At 41.9% G+C, this 22,363-nt stretch overlaps 2 protein-coding genes across 5 annotated transcripts; one reads left to right on the top strand and one right to left on the bottom strand.

Moving 5' to 3' along the window:
• Positions 1-512: 512 nt before the first annotated feature.
• On the bottom strand, positions 513-7,783 carry mtfr1l (mitochondrial fission regulator 1-like). 3 transcript variants are annotated; one of them, XM_071523729.1, is made up of 8 exons: positions 7,677-7,783; positions 7,055-7,206; positions 6,828-6,935; positions 6,580-6,689; positions 6,068-6,279; positions 3,565-3,937; positions 2,863-3,023; positions 513-2,587 (listed from the first exon to the last, which is right to left on the bottom strand). In XM_071523729.1, exons 2-7 carry the CDS (start codon positions 7,067-7,069, stop codon positions 2,906-2,908), a joined length of 936 nt encoding a protein of 311 aa, XP_071379830.1. In that variant the 5' UTR covers positions 7,070-7,206; positions 7,677-7,783; the 3' UTR covers positions 513-2,587; positions 2,863-2,905. The 3 variants fall into 3 exon arrangements, with proteins under 3 accessions (XP_071379830.1, XP_071379829.1, XP_071379832.1); XM_071523728.1 differs by having other exon boundaries at positions 7,660-7,762; XM_071523731.1 differs by having other exon boundaries at positions 6,828-6,914; positions 7,660-7,762.
• Positions 7,784-8,717: 934 nt separating this feature from the next.
• On the top strand, positions 8,718-22,291 carry LOC139647760 (nuclear receptor coactivator 7). 2 transcript variants are annotated; one of them, XM_071523727.1, is made up of 16 exons: positions 8,718-8,777; positions 9,559-9,777; positions 10,747-10,943; positions 11,406-11,485; positions 13,167-13,319; positions 13,852-14,034; positions 15,299-15,430; positions 16,290-16,474; positions 17,066-17,436; positions 17,543-17,702; positions 18,073-18,262; positions 18,530-18,646; positions 20,018-20,170; positions 20,335-20,430; positions 20,823-20,896; positions 21,098-22,291. In XM_071523727.1, the coding sequence occupies exons 2-16, from the start codon at positions 9,677-9,679 to the stop codon at positions 21,231-21,233; spliced, it is 2,328 nt and encodes a 775-aa protein (XP_071379828.1). In that variant the 5' UTR covers positions 8,718-8,777; positions 9,559-9,676; the 3' UTR covers positions 21,234-22,291. The 2 variants fall into 2 exon arrangements, with proteins under 2 accessions (XP_071379828.1, XP_071379827.1); XM_071523726.1 differs by having other exon boundaries at positions 13,849-14,034.
• Positions 22,292-22,363: the final 72 nt, after the last annotated feature.

Genomic DNA, 22,363 nt, shown 5'->3' with positions numbered 1-22,363 from the left:
GGTTTTATACGGTTGAAAGATGGTGGCTTGAGATTCCAGGCATTTAAAATGTATCTGGTGATGACTGGCCTTATATGAGAGTTAGCCTCAAGTGGTCAAATGTTGTGAAATATTAAATGTAAAGGGAAGCCTTATACCCCCCATCCCACTTTCTTTATGTCTCTTTATGGGCTGTTCTTTGACCTCTGCATCAAATGTACTGACAATATAATAACCCATCTTGATTAATTCCTGCAGAAAATGCAGTGCATGTTATGACAAGCAAAATAGCTCCATTCCTTGTGATTCATTTTATAGTTTGTGGAAAAAAAAAGAAAAACTACCAGCAGCATGCAAAGTTGCTCACTACTTCATATATCAAAATATCACACAATTTCTTTGGTGCTCCTGCATTGCCACCCTATGGTAATCTACTGGCACTGCATGCAGAGGCAAAAAGGCAAGCTGCACTCAATGCAAATCAACTGTCCTCGCAGTCCAAAAACAGTCATGATTTCAAAACATTAGCCCATCTTTATTTACAGTTCATAACATGACAAAACGTATGGCAGGACACATACAGGCGTTGGTGGGCTCAACCCTACAGAAAGGTACTGGGGTGACATAGGCTCAAACTAGAAAAGAGAAATGGTAGAAATACAAAACAAAGCTAATAAGTTCTCTGTGAAAAATCCCTCTATCGTCTGTATTTTTTTCCTCAGTTTAGTGATCCAGTCTCAGGTTCAACATCTCACGTCTATAGACATATCCTGATACAGTGAATCATGTCTACGTGCCATCTTGACATTTACAACACGGCAGTACACATCTTTTCTGAAATGCTCAGCTGTTATTTTATACCTTTTATCACTTCCACCTACAATGAGGAAATGAATTTAATGAGAATGAGACCAAAGAGCAGTTAGAGGGCCAATCCTAACAACAACAACAACAACACAGACTCCAATGCAAACAACAAAAGACAGATGGGCACATTCTTGTTTTCAATCCAGATAACTCGGCAGGAACACCTCTTTCACACTGCAAAACTACACTAAAAGGATTCCCTGTTTTCTAAGAATAGACATAATAATTCAAACAAGAGTTAGAGTGACATGGGTGGAACTAAAACTGACATGATAACAGCAAGTCTTGCAATGACACAACTGGTTCTTAACAGTCATTCAATTTATATTTGTGCAATTAAAACTTTGGTGGCTTAAAGGTTTATTAAATGGGGCAAATTGAGGAAAATTGAGGCAGGCAGGCAATGAAGGGATGGGCTGATAAAAACAAACTCGTGGCACTTGAACCGATAAATATATGGGAATAAAACCAGGCATTGGAACAGGCAATAGTTTTGCGGTAAGGCGTCAACTGGAGAATCAATCAACATCAACATGAATCACATAAGTGTCATCATACACATGCTTTGACATAACTCTGCGTACAGAATGATGTGAAAGCACAGAGTTCAGAGGTCGTCCGTCCGAACTGGTGGTCACCTCTGCCACGCCACATCAAATCAGGAAACATTTCCAAGAGCCACACATTCGACACTACAGGAAAATCAATTGGTATTTAAAAAGACCTGCACAAGTTTGTCTCTGGTGTTGTCGTTAACAGATATACAAACAGCAGCAAACAATGATGGGCACAGATTTCAATCACACACACTTTTACTTACAGTAATCATATTCATTTCGCCAAAAGTATTCCATGCTATTATGCACCATACAATTCACTCTTCACACTATGTCATCAACGTTTTCTCGCTCCGTTTAGCCTGGATGTCAAGAATCTTTGTCCTGTGGTTCAGTGACTGTCAAGATATATGTTAATCACAAACTAAGGGACAGGCATAACATGAGCTGTGGTTTACAGGTGCAGTGGAGTCCTGTTTTGAACAGGAAAGAGTGAGCAACAGATATGATGCTGTGAAAAGCATTTGCAAACTCAGTACTGTAATGCAAATATCAACTACAAAGCTCTGAAGTTATTTTCTCCCATACACAATGCAATAAGCTAAAGTACATCACTGTATGCACCCTAGATATTTCTTCATGTGTACATAAAATATGTTCAAGTATGTTAGAGGACTTTTTTTACACAATTGGAAAAAAAAATCTCAAAAAAGGTTTATTTGCATCTGTTCTGTTGAAAGTTCAAAAGCTTGTCAGAAAAAAAAACATCAGGTAGGAAACTCGACTCTTGTCATAGCAGGATAGGTAATATGCTCCTTAAACAAAATAGCCTGCACACAGAGCAAGTCATCGGGCAGCAGTGGAACCAGTCCGTTGAGTTATTATTCAAAATTAATTTTAACATAAAATAATCCTGTGTCACTGTGATGAAGCTTCTTTCAGAGAGAGAAAAAGAGACTGAATTCAATATGCAGTGCGGTGGTGAACTCACTGTTGATTTGTTATCAAGAGTAGACCATTCCCCTTCAATTGCACTGGCACAGAGGAGTGAAGTTCAGATTTGGTTTTGAATGTCAGGGACTGAGTTGTTTTTTTTTTTTTTTTAACATCTGGTATACAGCTATTGCCTTCGGTCGGTGGAGCTAGGTTGGGTCTCCATGGGTACACATTCCACAGGCAAAGGCCTGATAAAAAGCAGAGAGAGAACAAAAAAACACAAAGAAACCATGAGTAACCTAAGACATTTTGCTGTTGAATACTAAATATGAAATACTAATCTACCATTTGCTCTCATCAGGGGAAAAAACTCTTCATTTATATGCAAAGCTTAAAAAATGCTCTCAAAAAATGAAAAAAAAAAACCCCAAAAAACCAACAACTTCATATGCCTTGATTACATGTTGTTGAAGGATCTAGCCAAACACTATCCAAACAATGTTATTGTTCTGTCCTGACTTACATGGAGAGCAGGATCGGGTAGCGGTGAGAAACAAGAGATCAAGCTACTTCCGTTTCACAGCGGCGATATCTTCTTCCTTCAGGGTAAACTTTTTCCTAAGAGCCTCTGAAATCAGATTGGCCGAGTCCTCCTCTCTCAGGGACGTACAGCCTCTGTTGTACCTGCAGGGACACGCACCAGACAACACATGCGGTCACTGACTTATATGAAGGATTGATTAAGGTGGCGAGAAATATTTTGATTATATACACTATCTGTCAAAAGTTTGGACACAACTGATTGAGTGTACTATGTTTTCTATTATCTTAAAGCCATTTTGATCTAAAGGCTTATGCTTAAATCCTTAAAATTTGTTTCTTAGACAAATGAATTTCTTTCCAAAGCCTTTGCCTTTCCATCAAGGCAAAGGGCCGCTACTTTAAAGAATCGTTGAATTTGTTTTAAAAAAAAATTGGTCACTGCATAATTCCATTTGTGTTATTTCATAGTGTTGATGTCTTTACTATTATTCAAAAATTTGGAAAATAGTAAAAATGAAAAAATGTGTGGTGTCCAAACTTTTGACTTGTAGTGTATAAGTAAGTCAATCATCCATCACAGGCACCAAGATGTCATTTTCATTTCATATACAAAAGCGCAGCCATGACCAAATAATAAAGAGATAATGAACTATGGGGTGTTTGGGCGGCTGATATCCCATACCTGTCCTTGCTCATCTTCATGCGGTTCATGTCCTTCAGGATATCCATGACATCAGCAAAGCTGGTGGACTTGGACAGCGACACCGTGTCCTCCTCCGCCTCACGGAAGTCCATGCTGGGCCTGTCCAGGTCAAAGGTCGCCGATGCTGTCATGGAGACGGGCGGCAGCGGGTCAGGGACCAGCTCCGACACGACGGAGACCACGTCTTCCTCATCTTCCTCCTCCTCCTCTTCCTCCTCTGTGACGTCACTGATGACGAAGGAAGCAGCGGCTGTGGCTGCAGGCTGGTAGGACGCTGTCTCAAAAGGCGCCATGGAAAAGCTCATGCTGGTGTCATCGGGGGACAGCAGGTCAGGGGTCAGGGGGTTGGAGCCTGAGAGAGACGAGCAGAGCAGAACAGAAATTAGCGGTGTTTGTAGTCATGATTTATCAGAGTTTGACTGGGACATTGTTGGAGAGAACAGATTGGACACATCTAAGAAGCTGAGCGCAAATGCCATTTCTATTTTTATCTGATGTTTCCACTGACAATGTGAAGCATGCTAGTGTTGTTTTCAGGCACTCTCCCCCAGTCACTACCATCTCTTGAGTCAAGTGCCATGGTCGAATGCACTGGAAATAATCCATTCACTAACAATCCAAATTTATTTTTTGATCTGGTGATAGGACAAACATTTAGCATTGCAATAATAACCTACACTTAAAAGTCAATTATCAATGAATTATCAGTCAATTATTACCTACCTCACAATATAACTGGATTGTCCTACAGAGGAGGATATGGCACTATCACTTAATATGAAGGCCTGGTCTATATGAGGTCCTTCACCTATTCACAGACCATCTCATGCCATAAACATTACAGAATTTAAGAGGAAAGCAGAGAAGAGACAGCTGGCATGTTGCTTTAAATTCCAACGTGTGAAATTTTCATTCCTCTTTCATACCATATCAAAACAGATGTTTCAAAATAATTGGGAGGAAAAAGTACATACTGTGAATACATGTCACTTTCTTGTGACATGCGAGTTAAAATGTCTAACATGTTAGGCCAAACAAACACTGAACCGCAGAGATTATCTTTAGGCACTGACCTACAAACTGATGCCAAGACATCTTAGTACCAAAGAGCTTTAGGAGAATCAGGGCAGCTGACTTGGCCACAAAAGAATTAAAGTCGTGTACTTCACAGACAGTTGAGCAGAATCAGCCTGCGTGTCCAACAGAGGCCCCATTTACACCTAGTATTAACATGCCATCTGTATCCAGAGACGCACGTTTCATCTCTAAAAGATGTACTGGTGTTGTCCTAATTCTCTGATCTTTTCCCTAAAGTGAGTGTGGGCTTATCAATTCAGATTACAATTCTTACCATCTATTCAATTATCAATGCCAAGAATTAATTATTTTGTAGAAAAAAATACCTAATTTTATCATCTGTAAAATCACTATACAGTAGACCTACCTACATTTCAGTAACCCTAATCTGAAATAGATATTGGTCAAATCAATTAAATGCATAATGTTCCTACAAAAAAATAGCATTCATATAACCATTTCTAATGCTGTACTCAGATAATGCCCATACTGTCAATCTACCCCAAATCTGCAGCTAATACTGCACTGACATACATAGCAATAAATACACTTTGTCTACCCAAAAGAAGGGGGCACAACTGTGGACAAGACAGGGAGGGACAACAAACCCCATCGCCACTCTGTGGCATTCCTTCAGTTTCTCTACCGCCATTTTCACCTACCAGCTAACATGAACAGAGTAGAGAAGTTGAAGCTGCTTGACCCTCTAAGAACAATGCCAGATGAATGTAATCTGTAAATGATCATGTGTTTATACTTAGCAATAGCAAAAGATTGGAATTTCATAGTTTTAGTTTTGTAGAAAGGTTCTTAGGTCCATCTGAGGATGAGCTATGAGACAATCTGGGGTATTGTCAGGACTGGGAGACCAAAACACAGTGAAAACTACATTCTGTCATTAAAAACATGCTGAAGAAAATGCTTCATCATGTTTAAGGTACAGCCTCCCCTGCAGGAGACAGTCTTTCTACAGCTGTTGCATTTAGCAATATTATTGAACATCCTCCCTACTAAAGCTAATCCAAAATTTAGACCACTAGTTATGATCGACCATGGTACAATCTAGCTTTGTAATGGAGCAGGGTGGAGATACATCATCACTACCAGCTGCAAAATATAGCTAATGATGCAAATTTGTGGTGAGGCTTGCTTATGATGGCTCAGTAAAACAATCCTAAACCTACATTACTCAAAGCAGCCATTTGAATCACAGCCATATACATCAATAAACAGAATCAAAAGTTAGATTTTTTTATCAGTCTCAATGTTCTGAGTAATTCCAATGCATTTGTTACCAGTTCTCAGGTCCCTGGTATTTAATCCAAAGTGGATTTCAAATATATTACATATACATATATATATATATATTAGTGTACACTGTGCAACTCCCACTAGGGTTACCTACCGGAATCGCTTGCCACAATCTTGGCGATCTGTGCACGGAGTCTGCTGAGCTCGTCCTGCAGGGCGGTAGTACGGTTCAGTGCGGTCACACCAGGCTTCCTCAGCCCCTCCACCTTCTTGCCTTCACGGCGGAAGTTTGGTACAGATGAGTTCCTGTGGAGCACCAGGAGGGGCGTGGGGCGCCATTCATGTCTCAAAGGACGTGAGTCACTCCTGCACACAGAAGAGTGAGTGATTAGTAGCCATCAAATAGCAGCCTAAGGCATTTATGATAACAAGATGTGACATTATGGGGACGAGTCAGGCTCTTGACCTATGTCGCATGTCATTTATCTCTGTCTCCCTCCTACCTACTGCCCTTTAATGTTCCAATATAACTCCAATCTATGTGGACTATAAAGGGCTGAATACAAGACAGATCAATGAACTTCTGATTAATTCAACTGGTCAGAGATTTGTCACAAGTCCATAACCATAGTGACTGTGGCTCTCACTACTAGACTGTATACTTACCTCACTCTGGCATACGTCTCCTCCTCATCTGCAGCAATCCAGGCTATGTCTGCCAAGGTAGGAACCATGGGGCCATCCATAGGCCGAAGAGGGGGCAGGCCTGGGAGTTCCTAATACACAAGGGGTAAGGGACCACTTGTCATGATACAAATTCAAAATTTATAAACTGCTACTGACATGGCAATAATAGGGAAACATAATCACTAAATATATAAGCCAATATGCAGGACATTATATATGATATTTACCTGGAAACATGCCCTTTGTGGAGGTTTGAGCGGAAGAGTGGAACCTATTCTTCTCACGACACTGCGGGTGGATCCATGAGGCTTGTTCTGCCAGATAGGAATAACTTCCTGAGTAGTATTAAAGAAATGCTGTTAGTCTCTCCAAAAATGTACCATACATCCATATTAGTGCTCAATGCACAATCTGCATTCCCATGCAATCACAGGAGACTGGACAGCTAACTTACTGCATCTGTTTCCATGGTGAAGGGTCACTGGGTGATGCACACCTATATGCCGGGTGCTAGTAGTGACTGAAGATGGAGTGATTCAGTAAACAAGGGCCATGTCAGTCCGACTGCCAACTCCTCGGATAAAGATCAGTGAACTCTTACAGCATCTGTTGACAGAGATATGCAGGAAAACAGGAAATAATTATGTACTATGTAATTTCACCAACCGCATTAAAACAGGCTCAGCGAGCTCGTTAGTTTTCATTACCCAGCTGTTCCTACAATAACATATCAAACATAAGGTTAGGCAGCTAACTTAGCCCTACTACTCTATCTAGTTAACGCAACAATTCACTGTGAGAATGACCAACCAAGCTGGCTTGACTAACGTTAATGAAACAAGATGATGAACGACAGTTAAATAATTGTAGCTTTGTTGTTTGTGCATAGCTTTGCTCACTTCTCTCGCCGGCAATGCTAACAGTTAGCTTTAGCAGCATCATTCAGATAACGCCAACGGCCCTTCGATTGACCCTCAGCCATAAACTATAACGGTGTTTCTCGCTGTGTTTCGCCGATCTTCACAAAATGTAAAGATTGATTGCTTGCACACAACTTACGGTAGATTGTGCTGTACCTGGAAAATCTCAACTATGCAGATTCTTTCGGAGAAACACGTTCTCCTTTTCGTCTTTCAGACTTGAGTTATGTTGTCGTTTTTTAGGCCCGGAAACCTGTTCCTCCCTCTCTGTAATGTGATTGGCTGGAGTGTAACACGTGCTATCACCTCAACCAATAGTTTTCGTGTATCAAAACTTGTGTACGAGCGCCTCACAAAGGCGAGAGTTTGCAGTGCTCAATGCAGAATGCCCGGTAGGTTTTTTTAACAGCTTGTTTAGAAATACAGTGACATGATACGTGCAGTTTGGTTTTATTGATTTAGAGATGGGTGGCTGGTGTGCATAAAAGAAAATCCTTGCTGCTACGTTATTACACGCATTTTCCCTCAAAATAATCTCAGCGACTCGTCTGAAAATATTTCTGGGCCTAAACCTCAAATTCACAAGTAGACGTCCTATCAATATGGAAAGTCATGCTGTATGACAGAGACATGTCCCTCCTCCTTTCAATCACAGTCCATCAGTGATCGACGCGTCCAGGGAAAGCGAGATGTTTCACTCTTTCCTAGTTCCGTTTTCGCTTAAATCCCGTTAGACAGACTGGACCTCTGCTATTGTGATTATTTGGATTTCGCCGAACAGCGTCGGCTAATGTTTAGGGTACAGAAAGTGCTGTGAGACCTAGACATGTCTTTAAAGTAGTAAAAAAAAAAGAAAAAAAAAGAAAAGAAAATGTATAGTATGTGCTCCTGCTTCCTGGATGCGCAGTATGATGATGTCTGATGTCAGTAATGAATATTCCTGAATTATCTTCTACTTTATCTGTTTTAGCCAGCTATCCTGCTAGTGGGCTACTGATTAATAATCTAACGTCAGACAGTTGTGTGTTGTCCCGGTCTATCGGAACGGTTTCCCATAGACTGGAATATGAAGTGAACTATCTTGATGATGAGGACTGTTTCATCTTTGATCGACGCGCACCGGCCCTTTAAGAAATGGGTGGGGCTTGAATATTGAACTTGTTACTGTTTGTCTGCAGTGATATCATAACACTGCAATATGAAGAAGCGCTCATATGGTCGCCACCCGTCTTCATCCCCAGGCAATCTCTGAGACAGGTCAGTGGCTGAGCTGTGGTCAGATTCACCTGCTGTTCTGCACGCGCAGCTTTACTGTGCCTGAATGCTTAATCAGTATTGAGCCGCTATTGTAATTTTTTTTTTATGCCACAGCAGGCTCGGCATACCATTCCTAAATACCGTCAAAATGCTCACTTCCTCCACGGCGATAATTGCACTCAGCACCTACAGGAAGCATGTTTGAGCGTTATTGAATCATATGACTGAGATGGAAGTGCAGGACAGCGCTGGGCCTGCTGTTACTGTTATTTCAGAGATCACAGTCCACTCTTGCCCAAAGGGATGTGAGCCCTGTGATGCCCAGTGAGTTGCAAAAATGAAGCCAGATGCATTCTTGTGTCATGATGTGAACCCATGGCTTAGGTCATGTCTGAATAATACTGTTACAGCTGTACAGTGCTCAGAGTCAGAAAATACAGGATATGACCCATTTTAGTGGCATCATATTGGTATTTAGTAATCCTCTTATTTATTGTAGCCATATTATTTTGAGGTACAAAATGTGCCTCATTTGGTTTGGTAATCTTGGAATCTCAAGATCACACACACTGATAATATGGATTGATTGACTGTTTAACTGGATTGGAAACCTGGCTCCATTACTCTGCTGAGTGTCCAGCTCATTTCCTTATAGAGCCCGGTGGCCACTGGAAGAGGTTTTACTTTCCACCCTCTGCCTTCTCTACATTTGGAAAATCAGTCCATAGTTCATACTTTTACTGCCACTTTCTCTCTCTCTCTCTCTCTCTTTCTTTTGTAGGTCTGTAACTGGGGCATGGTAGGCATGGGGAGCAAGAGGAGGAGGAAGGATGCCAGCTGAGCCCCTCGTCCCTCTGCAACCACCACTGCTGCCAGCATCGGACTAGGAAAGAGAGAGAATGGCTCAGTCTGTGAGGAGGCCTGACACTCTGGGAGCCATGGACCACAAGCTCCAGAGGGACAAGAACAGGACCAGCTACTTTGGCAATGTCAAGACCAGGTCAGGCCTACAGTTACAGGGATTACTGGGGAAAAAACAAAGGGGAAAGCATTACTTAGACTTGTGACAATTTTGGCTGGCATTTTCTCTCCAGAATTAAGAATGCTACAATCCAATCTTTCATTACTCTCCTGTAATGTTATGTGAGGGTGACATGTCCAGTTAGTGCAAACCATGTGTCACACCAGAACAACAATAAAACTAGGAATCCTGTATTAGCACAAAAATTGACATTTTCACCAGTTGGTTTCGTTTCCTGTCAATGAAGGAGTACAGGCGCCATCAAAGTGCATCATGTGGGTGAGAGCTGCAGGGTCTGGCCAGGAACTCACTTTGCTAGCCATAGCGCTAGCAACTCCCACTCACCTATAAATAACTCCTATCAGACTGCAAACGCAGCTTTACACAGTAATTCACACTTTCAGTATGCCAACCACCAAATCAAAATTCAGTCCCTGTTATAGTATTGGGGGCATACTTTGAGTAAAGGCCCATTCACAGAATTCTAGAATTGTAAAATTGTAGAATGATAACCATTAAGATAACTATAAATTGTAATGCTACATTGTTGCTCAAGCATTCACACTACAGTGATACCAGTGATAAAGTCATCGTGGCAGTGAGATACTGAATTCTCTGCCCCCTTCTTTCTTACAACTTTAATCTGATTGGTTGAAAATATTTTAATGTTGTCTCTGAATCCAAAAAAGTCGCTTTGGGATCAAACCAAAAATATAGTTATCGGGAACACAGACAGTTTATTTACTTACAACGATTTAAATGTTTGTATAGTTATAGTAATCTTTATAGTTAACATTCTAGATGTAAATGGGCCTTAAGTTATTTTTATTTCATGCTTTTAGTGTTTTTCAGAACACAATGCAACAGCAAGTGTGTGTTTATGTGTACTGGAATATAGTCCAATGATACAGTGTACAGTGGCAGTAAGTGTTTTTCTTCCTCTATTAGGCTGGGTGCCAAGCTGCCTGCCGGTGTCACCCAGCCACCAGAGTTCACTAAGGGCCCGTGGGAGACGCAGCCTCAGGCCCGAGTCGTCCGGGAGACTGCAGACAGCAGCCAGCATCACCACCAGCCTATTGCAGGCCGGCCGCTCAACCACATCCCCCACATCAGAAACCCCAAGCTGCGGCAGTACTACCTGCAAGGTGCTCAGGCCATGAGTTGACTTTGATCACCAGGGCAGGGCCTGGCCTATTTGCATCAATAAGAAACAAAGTAGCTGTGCAATGAACATCAGTTTGAATTCACATTTTATAACGGCCACAGGCAAGCAAGCCTATTAGCATTTGCATGTCTTGCACTTATTTTCATACCTGACAGCAGAAAGGCATGGCAGGTATAGAGACAGCAGTGTTCCATTTAGCATGAACTAGTGATGAAGCTCACTATGTTGCAGCTAAGAGCATTTGGAAAAATCTTTGAAAATGAAACAAGACATAAATAGCATGGTCACATACATAGAGCACATGACTATCGCCGCTTCCTCATACTTAAAGTAAAGCCAGATTACTCTTCCCTTCTTTGCGCTGTCAACAACAGAGAAAGAGGGGGTGGAGGGGCAGTTCATATGTTGATGAGAAAGAAAAGGATGATCAATTTCTCCACAGGGACGTCATGGGAGCTGAACAGCACTGCAGTGAAGCAAGGGGAACGGAGTGGACCGCCAGATGACAGGACAAGCAGCAGGGTTAGTCACATAACTCTTTCTGTTTTCCTCCAGAAGGCCAGAACTCAGTTTTTCTTTAATATAATTGTTCATTTCTGGGGTGCAGTGAGCAACATTAGCAGTGGAAACGGGTAAAGGAATGAGTGGGTGAAGTAAGTAAAGTCCAAATTATTTATGGAGCACTTTTAACAAACAGGTTTGTCACAAAGCGATTTACAGAAAACAAGGGACACCAAACCAGATAAAAAAAATAAGGAAGATAAATACAAGAGACAATAAGCACATGACAAACTCCAGGAAGAGGAGGGGGGGCAGAGCTTGTGTGTGTGCAAACACTGCATTACAAAACTGATTAGATAATAGCTTGTTACATCGAACACAGATGCAACATGTAATCGTTTTCAGAATTTATAGCATTGAAAGAGTTTGATAAACATAGTCCAAGGTCCAGGGAGGAGCAGTGCCAGGATCAGAGCGGCCACAGCCGTTCTCAGCCGACACCATGGGGAAGCAGGGTCTGTTTCAGAGCCTCTACAGAAAATACAGCAGGAGGAATGTCTATTCTAAGGTATTTGTCAGGCTTGTTTCTAACATCGTTGCTGCTGTTGCTGAGCTGTTAAGCATGGATAAAAGAGAGTAAGAGTGTTGATCTTTCTGTCCGCCCATGATAGCCTGCATGTTATCACGGATCTGAAAAGTGCATTCGTGCTTATTACCAAGTACTTTGGTCTGATTTTTGCATTGGTTTGACCAGTGTTTGGAAATGTACCAAATTATTATCATTATTATTATTATTATTATTATTACTATTATTATTATTAGCCTCAGCATTAGCATTATTGTAGTCCTTATTTGTTTCAGTTTTGTTTGGGAAAAAAGCTACCCATAGGTTTCTACCATTTTAAGTAGCATATGCTCCAAAAAAGAATTGATGCTACTTTTTTAAAATTGAAAAAGGAACGTATGTGCAATTTGAGATTCAAAATAGGGATTAACATTTTTAACTATTTTAACATATTTCTCCCTTGAGCTCCTAATATTTGCAATTTTAGGAGCTCATGTGATTGTTAGTGCAGTTGAGATCTGATTCAGGATATTCATTCAGTTTCATGGACAACTGTTAAAACCACTGAGTCCCAGTACTTACTGGGTATCGAGAGATGAATATTGATTTGTACTTGAAATATTAAAGAAACAGGGCATTAATGTGCAGCCTGCATATCTGCGGATGTCATTCTTCTAGGAGGCACACACACACGCACACATACACGCACTTGCACACATATGCATGCAAATACATATCCACACACAAACACACAGCGTTCCTGCACCCACATAATCTGTCAGGCGCCAGGAATCTAATTTAGGTCAATGGACCCATCTGTCAATGGATGACAGTCAGTTGTGGAATTGATGCTTGCCTGTCACAATTTTAACTCTGAAGTTGGATTTTGCTTGTGAAACAAAATATATTTTATATATAGGCTAAGATCCAACTAGATGGTGCACATGTTTTAATTGATTTTGAGGGGAGGCACATTGCTAGATCTACACAATGGACGGTGATGTGGATTTGAATGCATGAAGGCATTAGACTAAACTGTCAGATCTCAGAGCTCCACAAGTCTGTTTTCCCTTTGTCCCTTTCTAATAATAAATAGACCACTCAGAGTGTTTTTGTATTTGTGTGTTTTCCATTAAGGGCCTCCCTGGGGACACGGTGTTCAGCATTACCTCCCAGTTCAACAGCAACACTACATCCTCAGCAGATTTGAGCAAAATGTCCCATGGTCTCTCCTTTTCCTCCTCAAATGTGTCCTCCTCCTCCTCCTCCTCCACCCTCATCCCTCGAGAGGTAAGAATCAGCTGTAATCACATACTGGCTACATACTGGATTATGTCACCTACCATGTGACGCACATATAATACTTGTTAAATGTGTTAAAGGATGATGACAAGTTTTAAATGACGCCCATGCTGATGTGAGTCCTCTGATGATGCGTGTCACCTAGCTGTGTGGTCTGGCACTAAATATTGTTTTTGTTACTGCTGTTGTCTTTCAAGCTTCTAAAAATGGATTTTAAATGCAAAACAAGACCGTAGCCTCAGACTTAAAGCTACACTATACCATGAGGCAGGAATTGTATTAATAGTTTGTTGCATATTGTTGCTTTAAACTATTTGCATGTTTAAACAGCTATGCTTCCAACCCAGACTCCACAGCCCTCATGCGTCATGCAGAGCTAAGATAAGGCAACAAACAGAAGTGGGGAAATGCAGGCCTGTGGAAAGAGGAACTAGTTACTCCTGTCAGTGTGTGTGTGTTGTGTGTAGATTAATGACAGACTCCAAGCATTGTTCTCACCATGGCTTCCATTTTGAAGCAGCTGCTTGTTCCAAAGGGAAAACAGACTTCCACTAGTCAAGGATCTTCTCTGCCGGAGCTGAACTCAGACACTGATCCTAAACTGAGGCTGCAGCCGGAGCCGGAGGCTGATCCAGACTCTTCTGCCACTCTCCCTGCTCAGCCCCACTCCCCCTCTCCAGAGGCAGAATATGACAAACTACTGGTAAGAAGAAGAAGAAAAAAAAATGCTCTCAGGTACTGCAGTAGACAAAGAAGAGAAAGCTCTAATTTTGTAGTATTTGACAATATATGCGTAATTGTAAGAGCAAGATAATGGAGTGTTTCCATGTTTTGGGGTAAGTAATAGTAACTGTTTATAGTCAGTAACAGCGCAGGTAGAAGTAGTTTGAAAGGATGAGGGCATACAGCAACAAACATTTGACCTCAAGAAATAGAAATTTGGGTTGACTTGCCTATCGTGGCTTTAACAAAATAATTTTTTTTTTTAAAAGGAGGCAGTAAAAAAGAAAGAAACAGGGTTATTGTTGTAGTTAAACAGATTTTATCACCACAGTGGCTGGAACTTGTAACTGGGATCACTGTGCATTTTTAAAAATCACTGGAATGCTAATCTGTGATAAAAGAGGAACGAGCAGAACTTGTTACCTTGGAAACAAGCACAGCACAAGAGATTTCAATCACAATGTTACAGTGCTGAGTGCAGGTCGGGTATTGGAAGAATGCTGAAAAATAGTTTTGTGCTGTTTTGGGTATGGAAATCTCAAAGGGATTACTTTTGTTTTTGGCCTATATCGTCTCCTTGGAGCGCCACATGGTTAGGAACATCCTTTACCAGGTCAAAAAGTCATGTTCCATGTGTGGTGAAAGGAGTGAGTCAGCCTCACAATCATGCCCATGTTGTGACATTGTCATGACATTGCTCAGTAGTCAATGCAGGCCTGGAAAAACTCTTAGCTGGTTAATGGCACTCATTGATTGTTTCTTCAAGTGAGTGTTCTGTCATTTTGAAAGGTGCGTAGTCAGCACTTCAGTATAGATATACAATGTTGCTCTAGAGAAAACGCTTGAGCATGCATTAGCTCTGTGAGACTAGAAAGTTGTTAAGAGCTACATTATACACATATAGTGACTGACTTTGAAGCTTTACTCTGACGTTTGTGCACAATGGACTTATGAATGGAAACTCAGTGTAAGCAGCTGTTATGATTCTATCCTTTTTCCACATTGCACATTGTTTTAGACACAAAGAACACAGTAAACATATTGAATTACAAATTGAAAATGGGAGAGAAAAGCCTGGAGTGTATTACCATTCTGCTCTATGCTTATCTGGGCTTCCTTTGCTGTTGGATTACTAGCCTTCTCTGTATTGTGGTAATACCATAAGACACATTTCATTGTTACGCCTGACACTTCTGTCTTACTAGATGTGCTACTGCAGTACCATTTTGCTGTGATTGTGACAGGATGTGGAGGCGGTGCCGATGCCCGATGGACAGCTGTGCCTGCTGGCTCTCCCTCCAGAGTGCTGTCAGGGAGAAGGGCCAGAGGCCATGCCCTACCTCAAACTGGTCTGTCGCTACATCACTGACCGCAAGGTGGGTGTGGAGATCGGTTTGTGTCTCTGGAACCGCAGGGTAGATTTTGAGGAAAAAGAAAGGAGAGCAACATTCTAGATTGGACAACAGGGGAGATGGATACAAATAGCCACACTCCAAAAATACCTACTGATAGTGATACCAGCACATACTTACAGTAAATTAAAAGCAGCACTGCTGTTTATTTGAGTGCAGGGTTATTACTGTCAACTAAAACTAAAACTGAGATGAACACTAGGTGTTAAAAAGCATTGTCGTAAACTGAAAAGACTAAAACTATTGTGTCTTCTTGTAAAACACTGTTTTTACTGAACGCTAACTACGACACAAGATGAGCCCCCATGAGCACCTCTTGCTCTCAGAAGTGCCAGCACTGCCAGCGCCATCACTGTTTGCAAAACTCATGTCGAAAACACTGGGAGAAAATGTCCTGTATGATATTATTTTGAGCTAAATGGTCTAAATTCAGATTGCTAGTGTATTTCATTTGTTGTTGTATTTCAAACCAAGTGGGTGCCAGCTTTAAGTTAGTTGAGGATTTATTGTTTGTATTACCTGTTGCAAACATATAAAATATCTGTTCTGAACCTCTATCATTATAACAGCATCCTTATCAAAAATACTAAAACTAGAACTGAAACAAAATAAAAACTAAACTAAAACTCCTGAACCCACTCTGAAAACTAAAACTAAACTGAAACTGAAAAATCCCAAACTATAATAACCCTGGTTGAGTGTGCAATTTTCTACACCAGTGGACTGCAGGCTAATGGAATCAATAACATTATCTCTCTCTTTCTCTCTCTCTTTCTCTCTCTCTCTCTCTCTCTCTCTCTCTCTCTCTCTCTCTCTCTCTCAGGGCGTGGTATCAGGTGTCTTGCTGGTGACATCTAATAAGATTTTCTTTGACCCGTGTAAAACTCATCCTCTGGTGAGGGAGCATGGCTGTGAGGAGTATCTGCTGTCCTGCTCCGTCGACTGTCTGGCATCCGTCTCCTTCTTCTCAGACATCACACATGTTCGCTTCAACTCCTCCCAGCACAGGTCAGGGCTGATTTACTGTTACTAAACACACATACACCAGCAGTACACACACCTACACATATGTGCATGCATTTACATTACATGAAAAGCAGTGGTGGAAAGAGTACTGGAATGTCCTACTTAAGCAGAATTACTGTTGCTGATATTTTACTTAAGCAGAAGTAAAAGTACTGGTGTAGCTCATTTAAAAAGGTACTGAGTTAGATTTTAGAGAACATATTTAGATGTGATCTTTTCCATGCAATTTTAACATAACGAGAGGACAGAGTTCAAACTCAATTCTTTTAATTGTAAATATTAGAAATAATAAAAACAAAAGTAAAGCCAGATTACTCTGGCCAAGGTACAATTGTCCAGTTTGTTGTATGGAGAGACACAAAATTAGTACTCTGTAATGGATGTGATTTAAAATGTAGCAAAGTACAATACTTAAAAACCTACTTAAGTAAAAGTTAATTACTGACTTAAAAATATATTCAAAGTACATGTACACAAAAAAGCTACTCAATTACAGTAATGTGAGTAAATGTAATTAGTTAACTTCCACCCTTGATGAAAAGTTTATACAAGTATATTATTTTAACTTTCTAGGAGGAAAGGAAAGAAAACTATCCAGAAGTCTATAACTGCACACAGCTTTCAAGGCGGCTTCTCCAAGCAGAAGTCAGAGTCAGTCCCGGCTCTGCTGTCCGCAGCTTCGCCAGACTCGCGATCCAGTCTGGCTCTGAGTCTGAACAACAAGGAGGTTTGTGGAGACGAGGGGCCAGAGATGAGAGACATGGCGGAGGCAGAGAGGGAGCTGGACAGCAGCCCGCTGGAGGGTCTGGTGGAGCAGTCAGTGGGCGCGCTGGGAGTGGCCGTCCTGAGCAGTGCTGCCACCTTCTGCTGCGGAGGACAAGACGCCGGGAATAAAGTGAAGATGGAGCTGCTGCACACGGACAAGTCTTCTGGAAAGGCTGCGGGTAGGAATGTGAATTATGTTTAGTCAAATCGTTTTGATGCGTATGTATTTTTTTTGTTTGCAGTTTTCTTTATAAGTCGTCCCGTATCTTTTTTTTGTTTTTTCAGTGGCTCGTAGAGCATCATCAGGTAGTCCTGGGGGGCTGATGTTTGTGCGGCTGCGGGTCCAGTGGCCTGCAGGAAAGAAAAAATGTGTTGGAGGCCTTCAGATGGGAACAGCCAAAACTTTACCCAGAAGAGACGCCTGGCTCGCCCTCTCACAGGACAGGTACAGGAACACAGGAACATAACAACAGAGTAAAAAATGTCCTATAAATGGTTTGAAAACAAACCATTATCCCTCTGCAAAGACTTAACCGAAGATTTAATACTTTTTAAACATTTCGGTCATCGGTTTTTTTTCACATAAGAGGATACCCTGCACACACCACTTCAGTTTAATATTAACACGCTCTCTCCACTTCTCACTCTCCACTCACTGAACATTAACATCGCAACACTAACATGACCCTGACCACAGCCAAGGCAGCATTGTGTCTTTCACCGAGGCCATTTCTAGTTTCGCAACATCTTGGTGTGTAACTATGGGGGTTGTTTGTCATTTCAACACTTATGAAGGCTTTCTTTCCGCCCTGTAGCTCAGACGAGCTGTACGCCTACCTTAGCCACTGCCGGCCAGACCTGTGCATACTTGAGGGAGGAGAGGAGGAGGGAGAGGCAGAAGGTGACGAAGAGGAATTTGTACTAATTGAGGGCAGAGAAGAGGAGGAGGAGGAGGAGGAGGAAGAGGTACTGCAGAGGCACCGCCGCTCGGGGGAAGACTGGGAGGTGAGTGGCTTCCTTCTGGTCTTGCAGGTATAAAGGTATTTGAGAGTGATTGACTAGCCCATGTGCTCACTTGGACATTGGTGGGAATAATGGAGATTCAATGGGTGTGTGTTGTTTGTGAACCCTCCTGCCTCAGGGTAATTGTCACTTAAAGTGGCTGGTACTGGCTGCTGGATGAAGTTACAGCTTGATTCTTGATGGAGAAAGTGAGTTATCATGCCTCATGAACTACTAGAACAAATTGGATTTTATCAATGTTTGTTTCAGATGGTGCTGATGGAAGAGAGCGGGGACAAGCCGACCCTGGTCATTGACAGGGACCCCGAGGGATTAAATGAGATCGTAGAGCAGAGCCGTATCTTGGAAGCTTCACATGTCAGAGAGGTGAGTGAGATCACACACAGATTATACATATGAATCACCTATGCCATGCACTAGAGGTCTGCAACACGGCTTGGTTTTTAAATACATAATTCGGGCTTGGGTCGGGTTGGGCTCGGTTGTTTGTTTTTTCATGCGTGGAAAAAAGCACAATGTTTTATGCTCCTCGCTTTCTCCTGAAGCTCTGTGTCACACAGGCTGGGCACATGCAGCCCCCCTCCTTCTGCTGAGTGCTGCTCTCTCTCTCTCTCTCTCTCTCTCTCTCTCTCTCTCTCTCTCTCTCTCTCTCTCTCTCTCTCTCTCTCTCTCTCTCTCTCTCTCTCTCTCTCTCTCTCTCTCTCTCTCTCTCCTCTCCTCTCCGTTCTGTCACTGATGCTGAAAGACGCACAGTGGCTACAGTACCAAAATGGGCTTTTTTCATTTTTGTTTTACTACTTCATTTTCTGTTTTACAAATGATAAAGGGAAAATCAAATCCTTCATAAATGTTTTAGTATCTGCCGTTTCTGACCACCAAAAGGAAAATGCCTTCTATTTCCGTTTTTCATTTGTGGATTTTGATGTGGATTTTTACATTTCTGTTTCTGAAAAGAAAATAGAACGACCAAAAAATACACAGACCACGAGGCTATGACTTTTAAATAGGAACGTTTTGTTTTCAGGTTTCAGGTCGGGTTTGGGCTTCAAACGTTGCATTACAGTCGGGCTTAGTTTCGGGTCGGGCCTGAACGTCGTGGGCTCGGGCTGGGCTCGGGCTGGGCTCGGGTTGGGCTCGGGTTGGGCTCGGGTTGGGCTCGGGCTGGGCTCGGGCTTAATTTCCAGGCCCGAGCAGACCTCTACTATGCACACAGACACAAGCGCCCCCCCCCCCCCCCAGGTGCGGAATGCAAAGCACGCATTGGTTGAGTTTAAATGCAAATTAACATTCTTTAGACTGAACCAATCTCGCCTGTGGCACACACACAATCAGACTCAGACTGAAACTGCATCACACTGTCATGCACACAAGGGAATTTAACATTAAAAGATGTGAATAACGCAATTTGGATAAAAACGTCAGGTAGAACATTATCGTTCAAACCTCATGACATCACAGCTTGCTATTTGACTCTCAGACCGTGTTTCATACTGAGTTTAAGTTTGAACTTGGGTCACGTTTTGCATGGTGTCTTGACTTCTCCCTGTGCCTCCCAGTTATTTTTGCATCTGTTTGCTGTTACACCTCTTCACCTCATCTTTATCTCCACCTTTTCCTCCCTATCTCTTCTTCTCATTCCTTATATACCTCCCACATACCCGGTGGCATATCTTCCTTCCTTCCTTCTCCCCTATCTTTGTTCATCTCCTGCCTTCCCCTCCTTTAATCTTTTCCCAGCTGTGTCTGGAGCTGCCCCCCAGGACGGTCGGCCATACCTGGCAGCTGGCTTACAGTACGTCCCGCCACGGCTCCAGCCTCAAGTCCCTCTACCGGAAACTCAGTGACACAGACTCTCCTGTGCTCATTGTCATCAAGGATGCACTTGATCAGGTAAAAACACACTGTACGGCATCAATAATTTCAATAATCAATGTTGTAATGTCTTTCCAAAATGGGCTCAAGTCGCATGTGATCTCAGAGGGATTTGGGCAGTTAGATTGCTGTTTACTCAGTGTTGCTGTTTTGTGATTTTTTTTTTTTTCTTTTCCCTCCAGGTGTTTGGAGGCTTCCTGTCCCACCCACTGAGGCCCAGTGAGACTTTCTATGGCACAGGAGAAACGTTCCTCTTCATGTTGCATCCTCGCTTCAAGGTAAGCCAAATAACACCCATCTTCTGCTGAAAATATTCAACACTCACCAAAACCGTCACCAATACTGTATTTTATGTAAGGTCCAAATGTCAGAAAATCATTATTAAACTGTCTTCATTTCTAGCAGAACTGGTTTCAATTACAAATTTTTAATTCAGTCACTCTAGGGTGTAAAGATGTGGAAAGTTGCAAATTACTATTTTCTAATTATCCAAAGGTTTTTCAGTATTTTAAATTTGAAGAAAATCCACTTCCTCAATTATTTGTACTAAAAGGATAATGAACCCTCTGTTTCTGTGTTTGAATTTGAGAAGGCTCTAAAATAGTTTGAAAAACATAATTTTCCTCTGGTGTTAATACAATACAGTATTAATTGCCATCCCTGTCTGCAGTGCTTCAGATGGACTGGAGAGAACTCCTTTTTCATTAAAGGAGACTTGGATTCCTTTGCCGTTGGTGGAGGCAGGTAATGTATTTTCCCACTTGCCAAGTACTCATTCACAAATCATTTAATATAATCCTCTTTGTCAGATATGTAATCAGCTTGTGTTTTATGTGGAATGCTGTGTATTCATAAAGATGATGATGATGATTTTAATCAAACCAAGATGAAAAAAGACTCCTCCTCTCTCTCTCTCTCCCTCCCTCCCTCCCTCCCTCCCTCCAGTGGTCACTTTGGTCTGTGGCTGGATGAGGCTTTGTATCTGGGCCGCAGCAGCCCCTGTCACACCTTCAATAACTGCTGCCTCTCTGAAACCGACGACTTCCGGGTCATGGAGCTGGAGGTGTGGACGTTCAGCTGAAGAGGCCGGGTGACCGTTGAGCTTCTCTTTGCATTAGAGTCACCTCATCTCTGCTGATAGACTTTATTAAGACTGTGTTCACCGCTGAACAAAATCACACACAGCTGCTCATTCATTAGATAACTCCCAAGTTAAAAAATCAACCACAAATTGTTGGATTTATCTCTGTGATTTAAGTCCTGTGGATTTTAGCGAACTGAAATGAACTGAACTAATCTGAACTTGGACGACACAATGTTCTAGCGATGGACTATTTCATGGTTGACTCATTCCTGTGGGTTTGGTAACCAGACTGAGCTCTATTGAACTGAGCATAGCTGAATATGAAACCGTGGATTCTTTGAATGGATAATTTTTTAATGGAATGGACTACAGGGTTCAGACAGAGGCCGCAGTTTGCTCTGTAATGCGATTCTATGAAAGCAGCTTCACTTTATCTTACCGCTTAGGATGGTAAGTATGTGAACATGATGGTATACCTGTCTTCACTGGTAATGCATGTCCCCACCCTCATACAGCTGTGTCCTCAAGGTGCAAGATCAAGTTGATGCTGACGGTTTGTGGAAAAACACACATTAGCCTTCTTAACAATAGATTTTTGAAAGCCTATCTGCATGTGCACAGCCTACAATCACACAAGCACAGCTCACTTTTCTCAACCACCGTTCCTCTTCATGGCTCCTCCATGGGTTTTCATCAATTAGAGTCTCACTGACAATATAAATGAAGACTGAAATTAAAACTCTTGGAACTCTACTCTGAAGGCAGGCTCTCACTTGAAGGACATTTGGACTTTGCAATGTATCCAGAGCCTCATACATTACCATTCAGCGCTCTTTTGGTTTGACGCACTGACTCATTCACCACTGTGGCTGCTGGACATGGATACATGTTGGATGAAAGGGAACCTTCAGAATTACTTCAAATTAATGCAATCCAGTCATTCATCTATATCTGTAACTTGCTCACCAGGCCTCGGATAGACCGATCTACCTTGCTCATATTGTACAATATTGTAGATTAGATAATAAAATTCAGCACAATGTGCAAAACATGGCTACCACTGAAACATGTTTTTCTCTAATCATTTGTGGCACTGTACAGTGTGTGCTTGATGTTGCCAAAGAGAA

Source organism: Centroberyx affinis, unplaced genomic scaffold, assembly GCF_046629955.1.
Source record: "Centroberyx affinis isolate AG114_WGS23_722 - 3 ecotype Tasmania unplaced genomic scaffold, CSIRO-AGI_Caff_v1 ptg001111l_1, whole genome shotgun sequence".
NCBI classification, from domain to species: domain Eukaryota; kingdom Metazoa; phylum Chordata; class Actinopteri; order Beryciformes; family Berycidae; genus Centroberyx; species Centroberyx affinis.
The sequence above is the reverse complement of the archived record's forward strand: the minus strand, read 5'-3'. Positions and strand labels throughout refer to the sequence as shown.

Excerpts from the sequence above, each read along its gene's own strand:
- LOC139647760 (XM_071523726.1), top strand. The coding sequence starts at position 9,677 with ATGGCTCAGTCTGTGAGGAGGCCTGACACTCTGGGAGCCATGGACCAC. Across the intron at positions 10,944-11,405 it reads GCGGCAGTACTACCTGCAAG|GGACGTCATGGGAGCTGAAC; the intron begins GTGCTCAGGCCA and ends ATTTCTCCACAG. Across the intron at positions 15,431-16,289 it reads GCTACATCACTGACCGCAAG|GGCGTGGTATCAGGTGTCTT; the intron begins GTGGGTGTGGAG and ends TCTCTCTCTCAG.
- mtfr1l (XM_071523729.1), bottom strand. Across the intron at positions 6,280-6,579 it reads GAGACGTATGCCAGAGTGAG|GAGTGACTCACGTCCTTTGA; the intron begins GTAAGTATACAG and ends TTCTGTGTGCAG. Across the intron at positions 3,938-6,067 it reads GATTGTGGCAAGCGATTCCG|GCTCCAACCCCCTGACCCCT; the intron begins GTAGGTAACCCT and ends CGTCTCTCTCAG.